This window comes from Aethina tumida, chromosome 2 (assembly GCF_024364675.1).
Source record: "Aethina tumida isolate Nest 87 chromosome 2, icAetTumi1.1, whole genome shotgun sequence".
NCBI lineage: Eukaryota > Metazoa > Arthropoda > Insecta > Coleoptera > Nitidulidae > Aethina > Aethina tumida.
In genome coordinates this window covers 34277454-34294882 of record NC_065436.1, presented here as the reverse complement: position 1 = coordinate 34294882, position 17429 = coordinate 34277454, and the positions used below count along the sequence as shown (strand labels likewise).

The 17429-nt window shown below is 31.0% G+C and overlaps 6 protein-coding genes across 6 annotated transcripts in view; 2 read left to right on the top strand and 4 right to left on the bottom strand.

The window, feature by feature from the left end:
• LOC109605910 (tyrosine-protein phosphatase Lar) overlaps window positions 1–7501 on the bottom strand; it is a 343758-nt gene extending 336257 nt beyond the window's left edge. Inside the window, exon 1 of the mRNA XM_049963666.1 lies at window positions 7296–7501. The gene's annotated coding sequence lies outside the window, so the exon portion shown is untranslated. The remainder of the gene's footprint in view (window positions 1–7295) is intronic.
• A 1631-nt stretch (window positions 7502–9132) lies between these two features.
• LOC109602449 (39S ribosomal protein L52, mitochondrial) lies at window positions 9133–9706 on the bottom strand. The gene is made up of 2 exons (XM_049963673.1): window positions 9563–9706; window positions 9133–9510 (listed from the first exon to the last, which is right to left on the bottom strand). Exons 1-2 carry the CDS (start codon window positions 9600–9602, stop codon window positions 9164–9166), a joined length of 387 nt encoding a protein of 128 aa, XP_049819630.1. The 5' UTR covers window positions 9603–9706; the 3' UTR covers window positions 9133–9163.
• Window positions 9707–10096: 390 nt separating this feature from the next.
• LOC109602450 (acyl-coenzyme A diphosphatase FITM2) lies at window positions 10097–11891 on the top strand. The gene has a single exon (XM_020018811.2). It carries the CDS (start codon window positions 10207–10209, stop codon window positions 11311–11313), a length of 1107 nt encoding a protein of 368 aa, XP_019874370.2. The 5' UTR covers window positions 10097–10206; the 3' UTR covers window positions 11314–11891.
• A 142-nt stretch (window positions 11892–12033) lies between these two features.
• LOC109602461 (ganglioside-induced differentiation-associated protein 1) lies at window positions 12034–15119 on the bottom strand. The gene is made up of 5 exons (XM_020018823.2): window positions 14840–15119; window positions 12971–13163; window positions 12734–12916; window positions 12479–12679; window positions 12034–12425 (listed from the first exon to the last, which is right to left on the bottom strand). The coding sequence occupies exons 1-5, from the start codon at window positions 15029–15031 to the stop codon at window positions 12121–12123; spliced, it is 1074 nt and encodes a 357-aa protein (XP_019874382.1). The 5' UTR covers window positions 15032–15119; the 3' UTR covers window positions 12034–12120.
• A 182-nt stretch (window positions 15120–15301) lies between these two features.
• Window positions 15302–16198, bottom strand: LOC109602463 (EKC/KEOPS complex subunit TP53RK). The gene has a single exon (XM_020018826.2). The coding sequence runs from the start codon at window positions 16075–16077 to the stop codon at window positions 15397–15399; it is 681 nt and encodes a 226-aa protein (XP_019874385.1). The 5' UTR covers window positions 16078–16198; the 3' UTR covers window positions 15302–15396.
• Window positions 16199–16236: 38 nt separating this feature from the next.
• On the top strand, window positions 16237–17429 carry LOC109602462 (peptidyl-prolyl cis-trans isomerase E). The gene is made up of 4 exons (XM_020018824.2): window positions 16237–16526; window positions 16577–16753; window positions 16805–17011; window positions 17078–17429. Exons 1-4 carry the CDS (start codon window positions 16329–16331, stop codon window positions 17393–17395), a joined length of 900 nt encoding a protein of 299 aa, XP_019874383.1. The 5' UTR covers window positions 16237–16328; the 3' UTR covers window positions 17396–17429.

Genomic DNA, 17429 nt, shown 5'->3' with positions numbered 1-17429 from the left:
TTATAATTATTTCCTCATCTTTTATGAAAAATTGCATGAGATGATGCGTTTCCCTGTAAATCAGATTTGCCACATAATAATCATTTTTGATACTACTGTTAAGATCTGTTTTGGATATTCTCTTTATGCAATCGTATTGCATTAATCACCGTTATTCATAAAACTTTTAATTCATTTTAATAACAAATTTCACAAGACAATAGTAAACAATAATATATGTTACAATACTTACCATAAACATAACTCCACTAAAAATTAACCAGAAGATTGGTTAATTGATAATAATATTGATTGATATACGAGGTTAAGTGGTAATAAGTTCTAGTATTAGTAATCTAAATAATAAAAAACATCAGATTCTTCAGTTTCTTCATTCTTTAGTCTGAACATTTTTCAGTTTATTCATATTCCTCAGATTCTATAAATTCTTCAAAATATTCAGATTCTGCAAATTATTTACATTTCTTAGATTCATCAGATTTTTTATCTTCTTCAATCATTAATTTTTCAGATTATAGATTATTATTATTCAGTTTATAACTATTTTAGTTGAACTTTAACTTATATTTTTAATAGAAACCTTTTAATATTAATATTTACTACTTGCAGAAAAGTCTTCCATAACCTGTGTTCCCCGGACATGAATCATGCTAATTTTTGATAAATTTTATTTTATATTTCTATTTACACAAATGAATATCAACATCAATTGAAAAAAAATATATTTACTTTTTTCAAATATTTGAAGAAAAAATTTTTTTATATAATTTTTTTAAACTTAATTATATTGTTATATAAAAACAACGTCAATTTGAAAGTTTACAAGTATGCAAATTGTGGTTGTGATAACATTAATTATGCGTTTAAGTGTTTTTTCTCGCCCCAGTTAAAGTTGCAACACAAAACTTTATAATTGTCGGACAACGGCGATCTGATAAATGCAATGTATCATTTTCTACTTGGAATTGCGGGGGCATATGCGAAGCTAAAACAAATTTAAACCCAAATTGGACACAATGCAGAACAATTATATTCGTTTGTGATGGATTTAAAATTAATTGCTTTTAGGGATTTTCGGGTTTTATACATCATGTTGTCCTTTTTAATTGCATCCCGCTTATTGTTGGTCCTTAATTCCCACACACGGCTTGATAATTATTGCAGGCGTTGTTACCGGAAACGCGCTGCAACATTAATCGATATTAATCGAAATAAAATGTGTTTTACGTCTAGGTGTTGTTAAAAAAATTTCCATATTTTAGATTAATGGAAATGAAGTGAGGCCATTCATCAAATCAGCACAAAGAATAGTATGCGGAAATGGATATCCGACTAATGGAACCTTTATTTATATCCACTCCGTATATAACCAATATTTTAAATATTTCTAATTGAGCATGATTTAAATTTTGTTGAGTTTAAGGGAGGGTTGTGACGCGCCGTGGAGTGAGTGGCGTCGGAAAATGATTTGAAAGGATCTCATATATGTTATGACCTCCATCCCGCCACTTATCTCCGATCTCCGTCCTGCGGGGAAGAACCGCCGCTACATAACGTAAAAGGTGTAATTTATTTGCATGACGCGTGAGGTTTTCCTTATCTATTCACGCAATTTTTATTAGAAAATCCCCCCTTGTAAAGTGATTGTGTTACTGTGCATTGATTTCTTAATGTAGTTAATGGGTTTTCTTTTTTAAATAACAATTGTTAAGAATAACATTGTGGTCATTGTTAAAGTGTTTAATTTGTTGTTTGTCAACCATCGAGTAAAACTGCAAAATGTACATTTGATAATAATATGTTTTTGTTTATTTTTTAACATGCGTTTAGTGCATCCTATTTAAATGTTTATGAAATAAAAACATCCAGCAATCCAATACATTTACTAGACTAATTAGACGCAATAAATTACTATTTTTGGACAAGTGATTTTATTTTTATTAATATAAAATAACTATAATTAATTGTACCCATATAAACAAACTAAGCCGTTCAATTGTACAGACAGAATACTGAAAATATATATCAATATTGTGTCACAGTTAATCAAAAATTTCTCTGCATTGTACACATAATGAGTGAGTGACAAAATTTATGTTGCCGATTATAAATATGCAATTATAGTTGCGCAATGAGTTTAACATTTAACAAAAATTTAATTATTCAGCATGCGGTTGTTTTACAAATTTTTACTGTTCCGGATTTTTCGTGTCATTGTGTCAAGTCCACAAATCATGAACAAATTGGAAAACAAAAATATATGGGATGATGTTTGTTTTATTTTATTTGTTATTTCTGTCGACAAATATTTTAAATGCTAACTATGTACAGAATGTTAAAAATATAATGTAAATATTTAAATGTTCATAAAAAAATAAAGAGTATAAATCAGGCCACCTTGTAGGCTATAATACAGGTCCATTTCTTCATATCCATCCATGTAAAAATATTTTGGCTAACTGCAATCAAATGAACTAGAGAACCATTATACTGGAACCAGATTTGTTGATTTTGATCTAAAGGAATATCGTCTATTGTGTTCTGCAGAAAATTTAGGTAAGCTTCCATTAAAAAAGAAATTTTCATCAGTTCAAATTTGAGTTTTATAAAAGTTAACAATTCCGTTTCAGGTGAATAGGACCTTTTTTGTACAAACAAGGACGAGGCCCTTCAACCTCTTTGCAAAGAATCAACTAATGGTGCTTAATGACCAAGTGGATTTAAAACTTGGATACGTGATACAGATAAAGTAGCTCCCCGGTAAGAGTTCTATGAACAAGAGGGGCACTAATTCCTACCTCAGCTGACATTCTCTGCACACTCGTCTATGGATTTAGCAGTGTTACAATTTCTTCAACTGCTCTAGGAGTACAGATAGATCTTGATCTTCCAAATGAGTAGCATTGTTTGCCCAATGAACCTGTATCACGTAATCTTTGGCGAATATTATTACTCTTATACTTTACGCAATTCTTTTAATATCCAGTATAGGATTGTACCAACTTTTTTATCTAAGTATGGTATGTCAAGTTTACAAGATTTTCTTCAAGAAATATTTAAATCTGGTAATATACTATTTTTTTATTTTTTATTTTTCTTTTTTTTTAATATATTTATCCTCAAATAAAAGAAATAATAATAATAATAGAGTAATTGTTGTAATTTATTTTCAAAAAAGTTATTTTGTATAATTCAATATACGCTTCTGGACAAAAGTTTGGAAAGTCTAGGACAGAATTGTTTAGAATAGCAAATAAAGTAATATTAAAAACAAAATAATAATAAATCACAGTATATACTGTAGTTTAGTTCGGTATTTAAAAAATATAATAAGAAATAGACAAAGACCCAGTTTTTTACCAAGACATACATGAAGTTTTTAAATGCCTTATTTTCATTTATTTTGACCATCTACCAGTATTGTTTATCTTCTCATTGTAGTGTGGCGAGTTAAAAATATTAATTTTAATCATGACAAAGCGAAAGCAAATCCCAATGGCCTTACGAAAACAAATAGTAGACTTTAGAAATGAGGGTATGTTGTACAATCGAATTTCTGAAATTCTGGACATCAATAAAGGGACCATATCCAAAATTGTGAATAAATTTGACACTTGTGGATCTATTGGGGGTCGTTCCAGAACAGGCAGACCTCGCAGTACGGATACAATTCTTGATATACGCATAAAGCGTATATCCCAGAAAAGTCCCAGATTGACAATCAGTGATATTCATCAAGAGTTACATCAGGGTAATGTACAAAATTTATTCTCCAAGACTGTACATAAAAGACTGCGGAAAATGGGACTGTTTGGAGCCCGCAAAGAAACCTCTTATATCAGAGAAAAATAGAAAGAACAGACTTAGTTTTGCAAAAGAGCATCTTCCGTGGTTCAACAAAAAGTGCGGATTGCTGTTAATTAGCGATGAAAGTAAGTTTAATTTTTTTTGGAAATGATTGCAAGAGGTTTGTAAGAAGACCAGTAGGCAAACGGTTCCATAAAAAATACCAATTACCTGCAGTTAAACACGAAGGGGGAAAATGTTATAATATGGGGCTGTTTCAATGAATATGGCGCGGCCCGTTGGTCCATATTACCGAAAAAATGGATCGATTTGTTTATGGAAACATATTAGAGGACCACATGCTACCCTTTCGCGAAGGATAATGAGCCACTAAAATAGTTGTTTCGACAGGACACCGATTCCAAGCATGCTTCCAAGTACATAAAAGACCGGTTCGAACAAGAAAAAGTACAAGTTTTACCATGGCCTTCACAATCAATGGATCTAAACTCATCTTAGGTATTATTTAGAAAAGAATAATAAACAATTTTAGGGTTTCCAAACTTTTGACCAAAAGTGTAATTTAATTTAAATTATTTAATAATTTATATTTTTAAACTATTTTAAATTATTTAATAATTTATAAATTTAAACATTACCTTCCAATAGTTTATTATCTTTTTTATATGCATTTAGTTAACATTCTTATATCACAACATATGTCTCGATAAAATCAAAAAAGACGTCAGTAAATCAATGGGTGCATATTTCATGCGTTTTTAAAGAATAAATGTGATTTTCGCAATAAATTTCCGTTTATCGAGAAGCAAATCGCGGGCCCATATATTCCATACGAAATGATGGTAATGAATTCAACACTAAATTATTTATGCTCTCGTGGAGACATAAATTGTATGGTGGATTCAATTTTGCAATGGTAAAAGGAAGTTTTTATATGGATGACATTTCCTATACTAGACACACTTATCTATACCCTCACTCTGGCAGATGTATGTGCTGGATCCCGAATCTGTTTATAGATTTTCCCCGAATATTTCCATTCCTTTTCGCATCGCTTTCCTAGGAGGCACGAGTATCTATATCATTCACGATATTTGTGAATGTGTATATGTTTTTTTTTATTCATTTGATTTTCGCAGTGACAAAAACAAATTTTTTCTCCGATCATATTTTATACAATACGTCTAGGGCTGAGATTAACTTTAAAATCGAGTATTCCCACATAACAAGCAAAATTTATTATCAATAAATTGAATACGTTCAAAAAAATCTATAATACATACATTGTTGTTGTGATCCACATTTAATAATGGCAAAAATAAAGGACGAAACAACCGAAAAATATGTAACGATATTCATCAAAACGAAACTTTATTACTCGCGGCCCCGGTTTAACGAAAGCCATTTATATTCAAATATCTTTAAGTAAACAAGTTTCCCAAATCTCTTATAATCGCTACATAACCAACTAATTTGCAACCCATTTCCCGTGCGCCGTCTGCTATCGGGAAATTAATTTAAATTCATCGGTTCGTCACTCAAAATGGCCCGAATACGTGTTCGAGAAAATAAATGTCGCACTTTTTATTTAACTGTAATTGACACGGGAAATTAATTAGTTTGCCTAATTAATCAGTGTTTAATTTCTAGATCTAAGATCTACTGAGAGTGCATATTTTTATCGATTTTGTGCCAGCACAAATTATTTCATTTATTATTGAAATTTTAATTAACTGTCCGCATATTAATATTTTAATTTAAAATAATATATGCCAGAAATTATAATTAATTTTAATATATCAGTTAAATAATATAATATTATATAAATTGTATTATAATATAGGACCAAAACTAAAATGGAAAAGACCATTTTTGATTCGAATGTAGTTCTTTTTTTGTAATATTGGTATAATAATATACAATACTTGTATAACAAGCATATGAAATGTTTTATGTAGTCTCTAATGCTGCTGCTGATAACATTTTCATGATATTAGTTCACATAAAATTATGCAACAAAACTTTTGTTGTATAGTTTGTGTATGAGTGGATTTGTTTACATTTCCAGAGGTTAAATTACAAGCATAAACATTGTTATTACGTTATCACAAATAATGTTAAATCTGATTAAAACATACATCAACAAAATCATAATTCATATATTTATTTCCACCGACATTTACAATTCTTAATACTCTATTAAAAATTAAGTTTTGCAATTTTGCCATAAACATTATGCGGTAGATCATTAATGTCAGGCGTAATATTTAAAATGTCAGGCTTAAAATAAACGCAATCAATAAGACGTGGTATTTAGTTTATTGGTGCGTAATTATTCGTGTGAAATATAATCTAGCTCATCCGAAATTGTTTATCGAATTTACGATTTTATGTAAATGCATCCTACCCACAATGCGGATTCATAAAATTTTAAGCATAAAATATAATAATTACTCGCGTATTCATTTTATCGATTTAATTTATAACTTTGAAATTATTTTATTTTTAGCCGTGCAATTTATACGTAAAAATGCCGCGCGAATTCGGAGTATTTTTGCATTTATAAAAATCCACTGTGTAGCCAGTTGCATTCATAAACACGGATTAATTTCAGTGTACCATAATATAAATAAAAATGTAATAATTTTTCATTTTTATTTCTTCATATTTGCATATTTGTTGTCAAACTTTTTAATTGCAATTTGCCAGTTTTGTTTGTATCTTGAATGGAAATTAAAGTTCTGTTATTAAAAATACATAATTTTATTCTGTGAATCCAAATAACAAGGATAGATCGATATAAAATCCATAAACAATACGACCTGAAAATGGCGGATGCGCCAGTGTTAATTAACATAATCCAATTTCTTATATAAAGTTTTGTACAGTTTTCATTTAGGAAACCTTCTTCACATTCCAAAAGTTACTATCAGTTTCATGTAAACCCCGAAAATTTATTTTTATTCTCGTGTTTCAGGTGACTTAAATTAATGTGATAATAATCTGATAATTTTATTAGGTTACTCCTTAATTGGGGAAGATAGCGTGTATGTCACACATTTTTGTACGATTTTATCGCAGAAGATAAATAACTATACACAAGGTGATCGAATGTATGACAAAACTATAATTTGTTACATGATGAAACCTCACTATTTAATTTCAACTTCTTCATTACCATTCATCATTAATATAGGCCGAAGGGATGATGTGTATCTAGTAAATTAATCCCTGCAGCATAAACTTTCCCTTTTTGTAATCAACGTAAATAAACGATGAGGGTTTGTCGAAAGGGGCATAAAAATCCACAAAACAAAAAATACCTTGCGCTACAAACTCTGTGTGAATAATTCACAATATCTTTCCGGCGCATTCACCATTGTCAAATGGGAATTCCTAGATTAACACATTATAATTAACTCATTCTAACATGAACAAAGTCATCAGTCCAAAATGTTTATAAACTATAAAACTGTGAAGCATCTTACCGAAAGAAACGTGTTTGAACCCGTCGACAACTTAAAGAATCCAAACTTCTAAAGTCGGTTCACAACGACACGCATGAGTCCACATCACAAAACCACAATCTTACCGGAAACCACATCAGAATGGTGGCAGGTCGAATAATAAAATCGGCGCGGGAAAATCGGCCGGCCAGCTTGTCACCATGCAAAATGGACCTGGTGTTTGATCAATCGTGGGGGGGTGATTTTTGGGGAGCGCGACGCAGAGACCTACACCGCGATAATGCCCTCGGCACAGTGAAGCGAGAGCCTGATACCGGCATGCGATCTTTACCCCATGTGCGCGACAGCGAAATTTCGGTTGCCTGTGCCGCTGCCAAGCGTGCTTCGCCTTTTTCCCATTTTTCCTTTTTCGCTCCCGTCCCCGACCGTTTTAAAGCCCCCAATTAAAATTTTTCGATTGGACACCAAACTGATTATCTAACATGTTTTTTATTTATTCTTTTATACCCTTTGAGTCCAAAGATTTTCGACAATAATCTTCTATTGTACTTTTCCAGTTCTAGCTATGTTATTATTAAAATTTTTAAAGTAACAAATAATTTCATAAATTTGTACTACAGAAAGGTTCAAATTTCTAAAAACGTTTGTATATACTAGCTTGTTTATTTCCTGCCACTCTTTTTCCACTATTTCACTTAGGAAAAACATACATGTTAATTACGTGTCATTAAAGTATACTGAAAACATTTTAGTGACTGATTGAACATAATGATAATCATGATTCCATTAAACGATAGTAGAATCAGTTTCAGAATCAGAAGTTCTAAGGTGCAAAGAATGGTAAATGTGCTAACTTTTAATCTTATCACCATTTCTAACAAAACAAGTTCATTAAAGCATTATAATGACTTTTCAAATTACTGCTCCACCATTAAACACACTAAACAAACACCTTTGAATCCATTATACTTACATATTAAATTTTGTACATCCAATTTTATAATAATTCAAATAATTGTTTTGATTATTTGTAGTAATTGAAAATATAGAAATTGTATAACCGAGTGCGAAAATGTGACGAAAATTGAATTTATAAATAAAGTAACAAGCTCAACTATTTTAGTTCCAAAATTAGTTTATATAATCTCGGAAACAAGACAAGCTTATAATCCGCCATTTCATTTTATTTAACATGAGCCCTTTACTTGTAACACTTCCATTTAATATCTTGGGAAACTTTAGACCAAGTTTTTATGATCAGTTTGGAAACTGGTTTAATATTCATCGAGTTCTAAATTCTTGCGCAAATTCCACCGCTTAATAACACGCCATCAAAGAAAATTAATTAAAACTGGATAAAAAGATTCAAGGTAGATTAATTGTCAAAAATCTTATAAAAATAGTTTTTTATTGAAGTTTATTTAATTAGTTAAAAACTTAAGCACTGAATAATATATATTATAAAGTTAATCATTTTCGTTCATTATTTATTCCGTATTATATAAAAAAATTTTGAATTTTCTTTATTTACAAGATTTAACTTGTCTAAAACAGATTTTTTTAAATATTTGAGCATTTTTTCTAAGAAATACCCAACAGAGTGCAAAGGGTAACTAATTGACACAAACAACATCGTAAAATGTACCTGTGACAAGATGGTAAAATGGGAAAACCTTTTTCGCAATCTCGGCCAATCAAAGCGAAGAAAAGCAGGTAGCAGCGGATAAACTAATAACTTTATGTCATTTAAAAATATTAACAGAACAAATTTACCCTGTGTTGTTGCAGTTTCATTGTTTCATCATTTTATGTGTGACTCCCTTATTTACATCCAGGTAAACATAAAATAAAACACTCATTACTATTTCTAACAATTTAATAACTATAGTTTATTTTGACTTTAACAAATTAATTCCCTTTGGTTTTAATTTACTCCTAATAATATTTTCTTTTGTTTTAGCGTCTTCAACTTGAAGTTTCTTGTGTCTTTCAACAGCAAAATCGATTTCGCCACTCAGTTTTATAATATCCTCAGCAATTTGCCTCTGCATCTCAATTCTCTCCTTCTGTCCAACTCCATAAGGCGTAAGCCTTCCATCTAAAAAGGTATAGTCAGGCCCATCAGTTAAAACACCTCTTGTGTTTGGATTTAGAGGTAAGCCCCTTTCTTGTCGCCATTTCTGATTAAGATTAACAACTGGTGTTGAACTGATGAATCGATAAGCAACTGGCAATCCTACAATATAATAATTTATAAATTATTTCCTCAAATCTAATTGTGTTCCTACGGGATATTTTGAATACTGTATTTATTTGAGAGTGTAACATTTTTACTTATTTGTAAATTTTTGACACAAATTATATTTTTTTGGTTATAAAAGTTTTCTAGGTTATGTCATTGTAGCCAACTATTAGACAGAACACAGCAACTGTTATTGGTGGAGTTGGCAACATTTTTTCTAAAATTTAAATTAAAAAAACTAAAATTTAAATAAACAAAAATGCCTGTTTGTTTACATAATTTAGTTCATTTTCGTTGTGTGTATGGGGCACTCTCTCTATTATACTGTTTTATTATATGTGTCTTATTTTACTATATCATTATTTGCATGTCAATATTTCTTTACTACCTCAGGTTATCCCTGTACGAGGGTGAAAGAATTACTTCCTTATTTCAACAAGACACCATACAGACAAATATGCACTTTAGGGGATATTTCATTTTTTTCTATGTATACATATGATTTTGACACATAAACGTCAAATTATTTTGGTAACCTCAATATACCAAAATTTCCCGTGGATATTTTTAGAATCTCACCTGTATAAATAATCCCCGTAGAAAATAGTGAAAATTACGCAAGTTTCTTCATAAAATTGGCCAATGAATTTCACTGGTCTTTGACCTTTTACCCGTTTATTTACTGTCATCATGGCGACCTTCCCAAGTAAACGACCGACAACAAGAAGATTGAATTTTCGACCTACAACAAGCGATGCAAACATCGATCAACGTGGAACCAAGCCTACAAGTGAACCTACTTCAATCAAGGAAATTTTTACATTAATGGTGCTTTATTGCTGCAAGAAATCCTTATTTTTCAACACTAATCTTAAGGTTGCCATTTACTTGGGCGCCTTATTCATCATTTCCCTTCTTGCTGATGTGTTTACCGTTCCGAAAATATACCTGTCCCGTTCAGATAACATTTTCAACAGACTGTTTGTTAAATTTGCATGGGGATGGAATTTAATGCTGCTTGTACCTTTTGTTTTGTGCACAACCTACATTTACTGCTGTGGCAAAAAATCTAAAATCATCAGATATCATCTATTGAGGATAGGAGTTGCCACATTCTTCTGGTGGTTTTGGACCACATTCTTCAACTTCATTGAAGCCTCCTTCGGCAAGTGCAACAATGTTAAGTTCAATGCTAAAGGACACTGTCTACAAGCTGGACACATCTGGAATGGATTTGATTTGTCAGGTCATTCATTTATTTTAATCTACGGCAGTTTAGTCCTGATAGAAGAGACAAAGTGTATGCTCAACTGGGACAGCATTAAGGACCACATCAGACTTGAGGAGCACGCTCGCGCGACGAAAGACACAGCCCAAAGTACCAATCCTTTAAGGTACCTCACTGATGTTGAATTCAAGCAACTGCAGTTTAATTATGAAAAGTACACACCTTACATAAGAATACTATTCATAGTAATCACAATGTTTCAAGTCATGTGGGATGTGATGCTTGTTTGTACAATGCTTTACTACCACATTATGATTGAAAAATTCTTAGGTGGTGCTTTTGCAATTTTAACTTGGTTCTTCACATATCGAGTGTGGTTTGCACACCCCAAGTTGCTTCCAAAAATGCCTGGAGAAGGGGAATTTAAATATATTAAAAAAGCGACGAAAGAAACTCTACCCCCTTCGAGGAGAAGGACTGGCAGTTTAGTAAATGGAAATCAAGTGCCAATGTTCATGGGACGTCAGCTTTACACAGCAAATGCAGAAGGCGATGGATCTGGGAGGTAGCTTTAAGTAAATGTAGAAAATTGCAATCATATTGGTGCCTTTACTTAAATTTTTATTGTTTGCATTTTATTAATTTCTTGTTGATTTTTTATCATTTATTTGTAAATGTACAAATAGTACAAATTATTGCCGGTATATTGTTTTATGTTATTGACTGGTTCATTTTATATTGGTGTAAATAGGTGTGATCTAATTTGAAATCATTACAATATTCTAATACTCTATTTATTTATATGTAAGTTTTCAATAATAAATAAGCTTAAATATTTAAAAAAAGTTTGAAATATTATCCAATCATTTACATAACATTGATACATTTTTATATAAGCACTAGAAGTGGTTCAAACAAAAAATAATGTTAAGGGCTATTAGACATTTTTCTACTATTCAACCAAATTGTATTTGTGATAACAATGCAGTTGTCTGTAGCCAAAATTTTACTTCCTTGTAATGTTATTAATGACAGTTATGTAGTTTTTTTACAAATACAAAACATTTTGTATTCAAGGTATGTTTGTAAGGTTGTTTCTTAATTTTAAGGGTTGTTGTATATTTTTGTTAATATACCTTTAAAAATCGGATGTTGCTTTATTTACTTCTAAATCTAAATATTTAAGACAACTTATTTTTTATGACAAGTAGTTTAATGTTATTAAAGTGAAATTAATCAAAATGTTTGAATAACTGATACTTAATAATTAAGTAAATAAGAAAAGCATGTAAAATTCAAATGTTTAATGTATCTATACAAAAATATTGAGATTTATAAGAAATGCATCGAAACTTAAACCACAACAACAACAACAATTAAGATATAAATTTTTTAACAATAAATACTCCTCCAATGATTACAGCGATAAGGGTCGCAACACTAACGCCGATCAGTATAGGCGACGAGAATATTAATTTAACGAATACGAAAGTGCCAGGTATAGTCTTTTTATAAGAGTCTCTTTCCTTCACTCTCTCATAGTAATTGGCAACGTTCGGCCTTTTGCCATCGGCCCAGAACCGATTCTCCAAACCTATTTGGCTCAAACGTTCCAAAAGTATGGTCAAACTAATGTCTGCCACAGTAAACGAATCCGAACAAAGCCACCAGTTGGATTTATCTAAAAACATTTGAACAGTCTGAAATCATTAAATTACTATTTTGTGGACATACCTCCAGTATGAGTGGCAAGTTCTTCCTCAACCTTGGTTAATACTTCGTCAACCTGCGCTAGAAGTTTCAGGAATTCATTTTTATCCACTATTATCTTGTGTTTTTCATCTTGAGCGTCAGCTTTTTTCAATAGCATATCTTTGGCATCTGGATTTTCTTGGGCGTACTTCCTTAAGTTACTACTACTATTCTTCTCAGCATCTGAAAAAGAATCATTAATTTTATACACGTATATAAATATAAACAAATATTTACTTGCTAATGCCGTTCGTACCGGACCAATAAAAGGTATTCTAGGATTTTGAACTAACTCAGGATGGAACAAAGTTCCCATGGTTATAACGTTAGCGGGCAAAGAATCCAGAAGTACTTTAAACGACGACACTTTCTGCCGCACCTCTGATCCCTTGTTCATTGGTATTAATCTCGGAGTATCACCTGAAAACAGTTCTCATAATAAAACCACTCAAGATATCAAAAGGACCACTTTACCATTGCTAAAGTTATCCTCTAGGTAATCAATAATTCGTCCGGAATCAGGAATAATTTTTCCGGTGTCCTGCAACACGGGTACTTCCCCCAAGGGATTTATGTGAAGAAACCACGGTTTGTACTGTTCACCCTTTGCTATGTCTATTAGGTGACTGTCGAAGTGCAAATTCTTCTCGTGCAAAGCCATTACCACCTAAAAATATTGTCAATTCAATTCTAAATTAAATATTCAAAATAAATTAATTATTCAATAATTTTAAAATTATTCTATTCTAATTATTAAACCTATTATTTTAATTATTTCATTTACTCGTTTTTTGTAAATATAAAAATTAATTAGGTTTCCCACTTAAGCGAACATATTTTTACGTTAATATTTTAATCTCAGTTCTCATTAATGATTATATAATTTGCTTTGGTAATGAAATTTATCTTATTAATTGACTGGTGAGTGGAAAACCTGAAGAACATCACGTAGATACTAAACAATTGTTTAACCATTTGTAAATAAATTTAATGTAACTTGCTACATACATAATATCAATTTAATTTAATATTATAATTTGAAATTTAAATTTATAATTAACATTATACAAACATATGTAATAACTTTTAATGCATTTTAAAAAATTGATTTAGAAGGTCATAAAAGTTGAAATCAAATATCGTTTTATTGTTGTTACCTGAATAAATCAGAACATTTTTATTGATTTATACGATTATCTAAAAATGAGTGTGATAAATTTATTTGATTTTGCTCTTAAGTAGATAATTACTCACTTTTGAAGTGAGGCATCACTATTAAAATTACTCTATAATTTAATACATTTGACTTTTCGAGTAAGAAGTATACTTTACCTCCTCAGAGAATAAATAAGTAATATGTATATATTACATTATATTACATAGTCTAGTACAGGGGTGGTCAACCAGTTCGCGAGCCACACGAGCCACGATAAAAGTACCCGAGTTCCCTTTTCATTGTGTTTAATTTTTAATATTTAAATTCAATATACATATTTTGTACTTTTATGTTTTCAATAAGTATAATTTCTGTAAACAAATTTTTTTAATACCTCTTAAATACTTATTTAATTGCCGCAAAACATTTCAAATTTTGAAAAACGGCATGGACTATCAAAGAACTTGGCTACCCTTAGTATAGTATCATATTCAGAGTCTCTGCAAACTTAAGTATTTACATAATAATAACTATACAGAAGAATGGTATTGATGGTGGTACAACAATGTAATAATAATAAATATAATTATAATCTTATATATTAGACGTTTTTATGATACGTAAATTATCTATTTACGTTAAGAATTATAAGTAATTATAATACAATCAGATCTCAATTGTTGTGATTTCTTATAATTTATCTTATTAGATAAAATATTGTAAATTACATTATTATTTATTGAAGAATAATCAATCAATTTAATACTATGTCAAATGTTTTCTTTAACATTTGTATAAAAATTGTATTAATAGAATTAATTAAATACACCTCTGTGACAAATTGAACTATTGATTTTAATTATATAAAATATTATACGTATTATATTGTGTATATACAAAATATAAACAATGATAGAAAGATTCTAATAAGACAAAGCATACTACAGAATGCTTATTTTGTACCGGTCGAATAAACCTTTCATCGGAGGTTTAAAAATATCTCCCATACAACTCTCATAAGATAAAACATAAAAAAATCGGTAAAACAAAGGACGAACTGCCTTGATCCCGAGACAAAACCCAATGTTTACATGCGATAAAAGTGAATCGCGAATTGAAAAACGGAAAGTTAGGTTATTCGCTACGGCCTTGTCGTCGCGTAATCGCACATCGATCAAACAATTTACCTTTTGGGAGTAAAACGAATAGAGATTCTGGTAAAGTAGCAGGCCGTTCGTGTGAACCTTCGCATCTCCGGGTTGCGTCGACATGTCTGCACTCACACAGCTCACTTGGTTCACTATGAACAAAAATGCGAAATGTCGTTTACGCAGTCCCGCAATCAAGGGCATCGTCTGCCTAATAATTCGATAGGCCATCACGTGACGTAAACACAACTAAATGCTCTTCGATCAAGAATTTATTGTAGATTTGCACCGATTTTAATTGTTTTATGCACACTGATGTCATGTGAATGCAACGCGATTCTTGACAATCATCCAACACGCAGGGTTGGATTTAAATTGGAATTTTCGATTATCTTTGAGTACTAACCAAGGCGCCTCTTTTAAGATTTATTCGTTATTTTCAGTATTGTTCCATTGCTTTTTGAATTTTTTCTAGCACTGTAAATTAAATAAAATTACATATATACAAAAACAATTTTATTATACAATTTGTATATAAAATATACAAAAAACATTATTTTACAATAAAACAAAATGTAACATCAACAAAATAATGACTATCCAACCATAGTTCTCTTTCGTCCTCTGGCTCTGACATCTTCATATTTGGCTAAAACTTCCTTTTGTCCCTTTTTATACTGCATCTTATATCCTTCCAAAATAAATGGAAACATGTACTCAGCCTCCTCATGAGTGCTCAGCAGTGCTCTCTCCAATACATACAAATCAACACCTTTATCTTCTGCACCAGACTCCACATGTGACAAACCAAAATCTATTAATGATATTTGTAAATTATTCAAGTCTGTGAAATTGTTCTCTCCATTTTTATTAATTAGCAAAATATTAGATGAAGTTAGGTCCCCATGTACAATATTATTGGCATGTAGTTTACCCAAAATTTTGCCCAGTTGCAAGGATAATTCTTTAATTGTGTCCTTTGAGCTTGAAGAATTGATAAAGTCTTTAGCTGTAATGCTGCACTCAAAATACTCCATGTATATAGTTCGTTTTTTCAAGTCCACTAGATATAATGCTGGAGTTTTGATCCCTGCGGATTTACATCGTAAAATCGCACGACTTTCAGCCTTTATTCGTTCTTTGGTTAATGTTGCATCCAGTGAGGGAACTCTGTACTTCTTCTCGAATCGTTCTTTTATTATTACTGGTTTTCCTAAGTAACTTCCTTTGTATAGCTTTGCTTCTGCACCTTGTTTCATTAATTCGAATTCCTCCATTTGAGTTTTCTTTTAAAAATGCTTTCTCAAAACACACGAATTTTATAATATTTTTCAGTATAACCAACTATGACTTTTAAAATTAACTTTTATACACGTGAGGACCATTACTTAGCCATAGGGAAATCTAAATCTAAAAGTTGTTGACCCTTGACACACAATCCTTTGTCTGACGTTTAAATTTAAGGTTATGTTTATTTAAAATTTAAATTTTCTATCACCAAAACACTTTTCCGTAATATTGAAATAAAATGAGTACGAAACGAACAATTTACGTTGGCGGTTTAGCTGAAGAAGTAGACGAAAAAGTGCTAAACGCCGCATTTATACCGTTTGGTGACATTGTCGACGTGCAAATCCCATTAGATTATGAGACTGAAAAGCACAGAGGATTTGCTTTTATTGAATTTGAAAATGCAGAAGATGCTGCGGCCGCTATAGACAATATGGTAAGATTCTCAAAGATTTACGGCAACATGTACTTATTTTTAAATTTTAGAATGATTCGGAACTGTTTGGTAGAACTATCAGAGTAAATTTGGCCAAACCACAAAGAATAAAGGAAGGGTCAACCAGACCTGTTTGGTCTGAGGATGCATGGTTGCAACAACATGCTGGTGAAACTATAAAAGAAAATTTGACAGAAGATGCAACCCATGCTGAAGGATCAGAAACAGTTAGTTATAAAATTTAATATAAAATTGTGTTACAGTTTCTTGATTTTTAGAAGTCAAAACCACAAAAGGAAGAAAAGAAGAAGAATCCTCAAGTGTATTTTGATATTAAAATAGGGAAAACTGATGTTGGAAGAATAACAATGATGCTACGAGCTGATGTTGTGCCTAAAACAGCTGAGAATTTCAGATGTTTATGTACACATGAACGTGGATTTGGTTTTCAGAAATCTACATTTCATAGAATCATCCCTGACTTTGTATCCTTTCACTAATTAATCTTAATAATTAAGTTTCCTAGTAATTTAATCCCTTAACTTGAACAGATGTGCCAAGGAGGTGACATAACAAACAACAATGGAACTGGAGGAAAGTCAATTTATGGCAGGAAATTTGAAGATGAAAACTTTGAACTAAAACACGTTGGACCTGGCACATTATCTATGGCAAACTCTGGACCCAATACAAATGGCTCTCAATTTTTTATATGCACTAGCAAAACAGACTGGCTTGATGGCAAACATGTGGTGTTTGGACATGTAATTAGTGGAATGGATGTTGTGAAGAGGATGGAGAGATGTGGTTCAAAGAATGGAACTCCATCACAGACAGTTACAATAGATTCTTGTGGAGAACTCAAATAATTAATTTTTAAATAAATTTCTGATTTTTTATTAA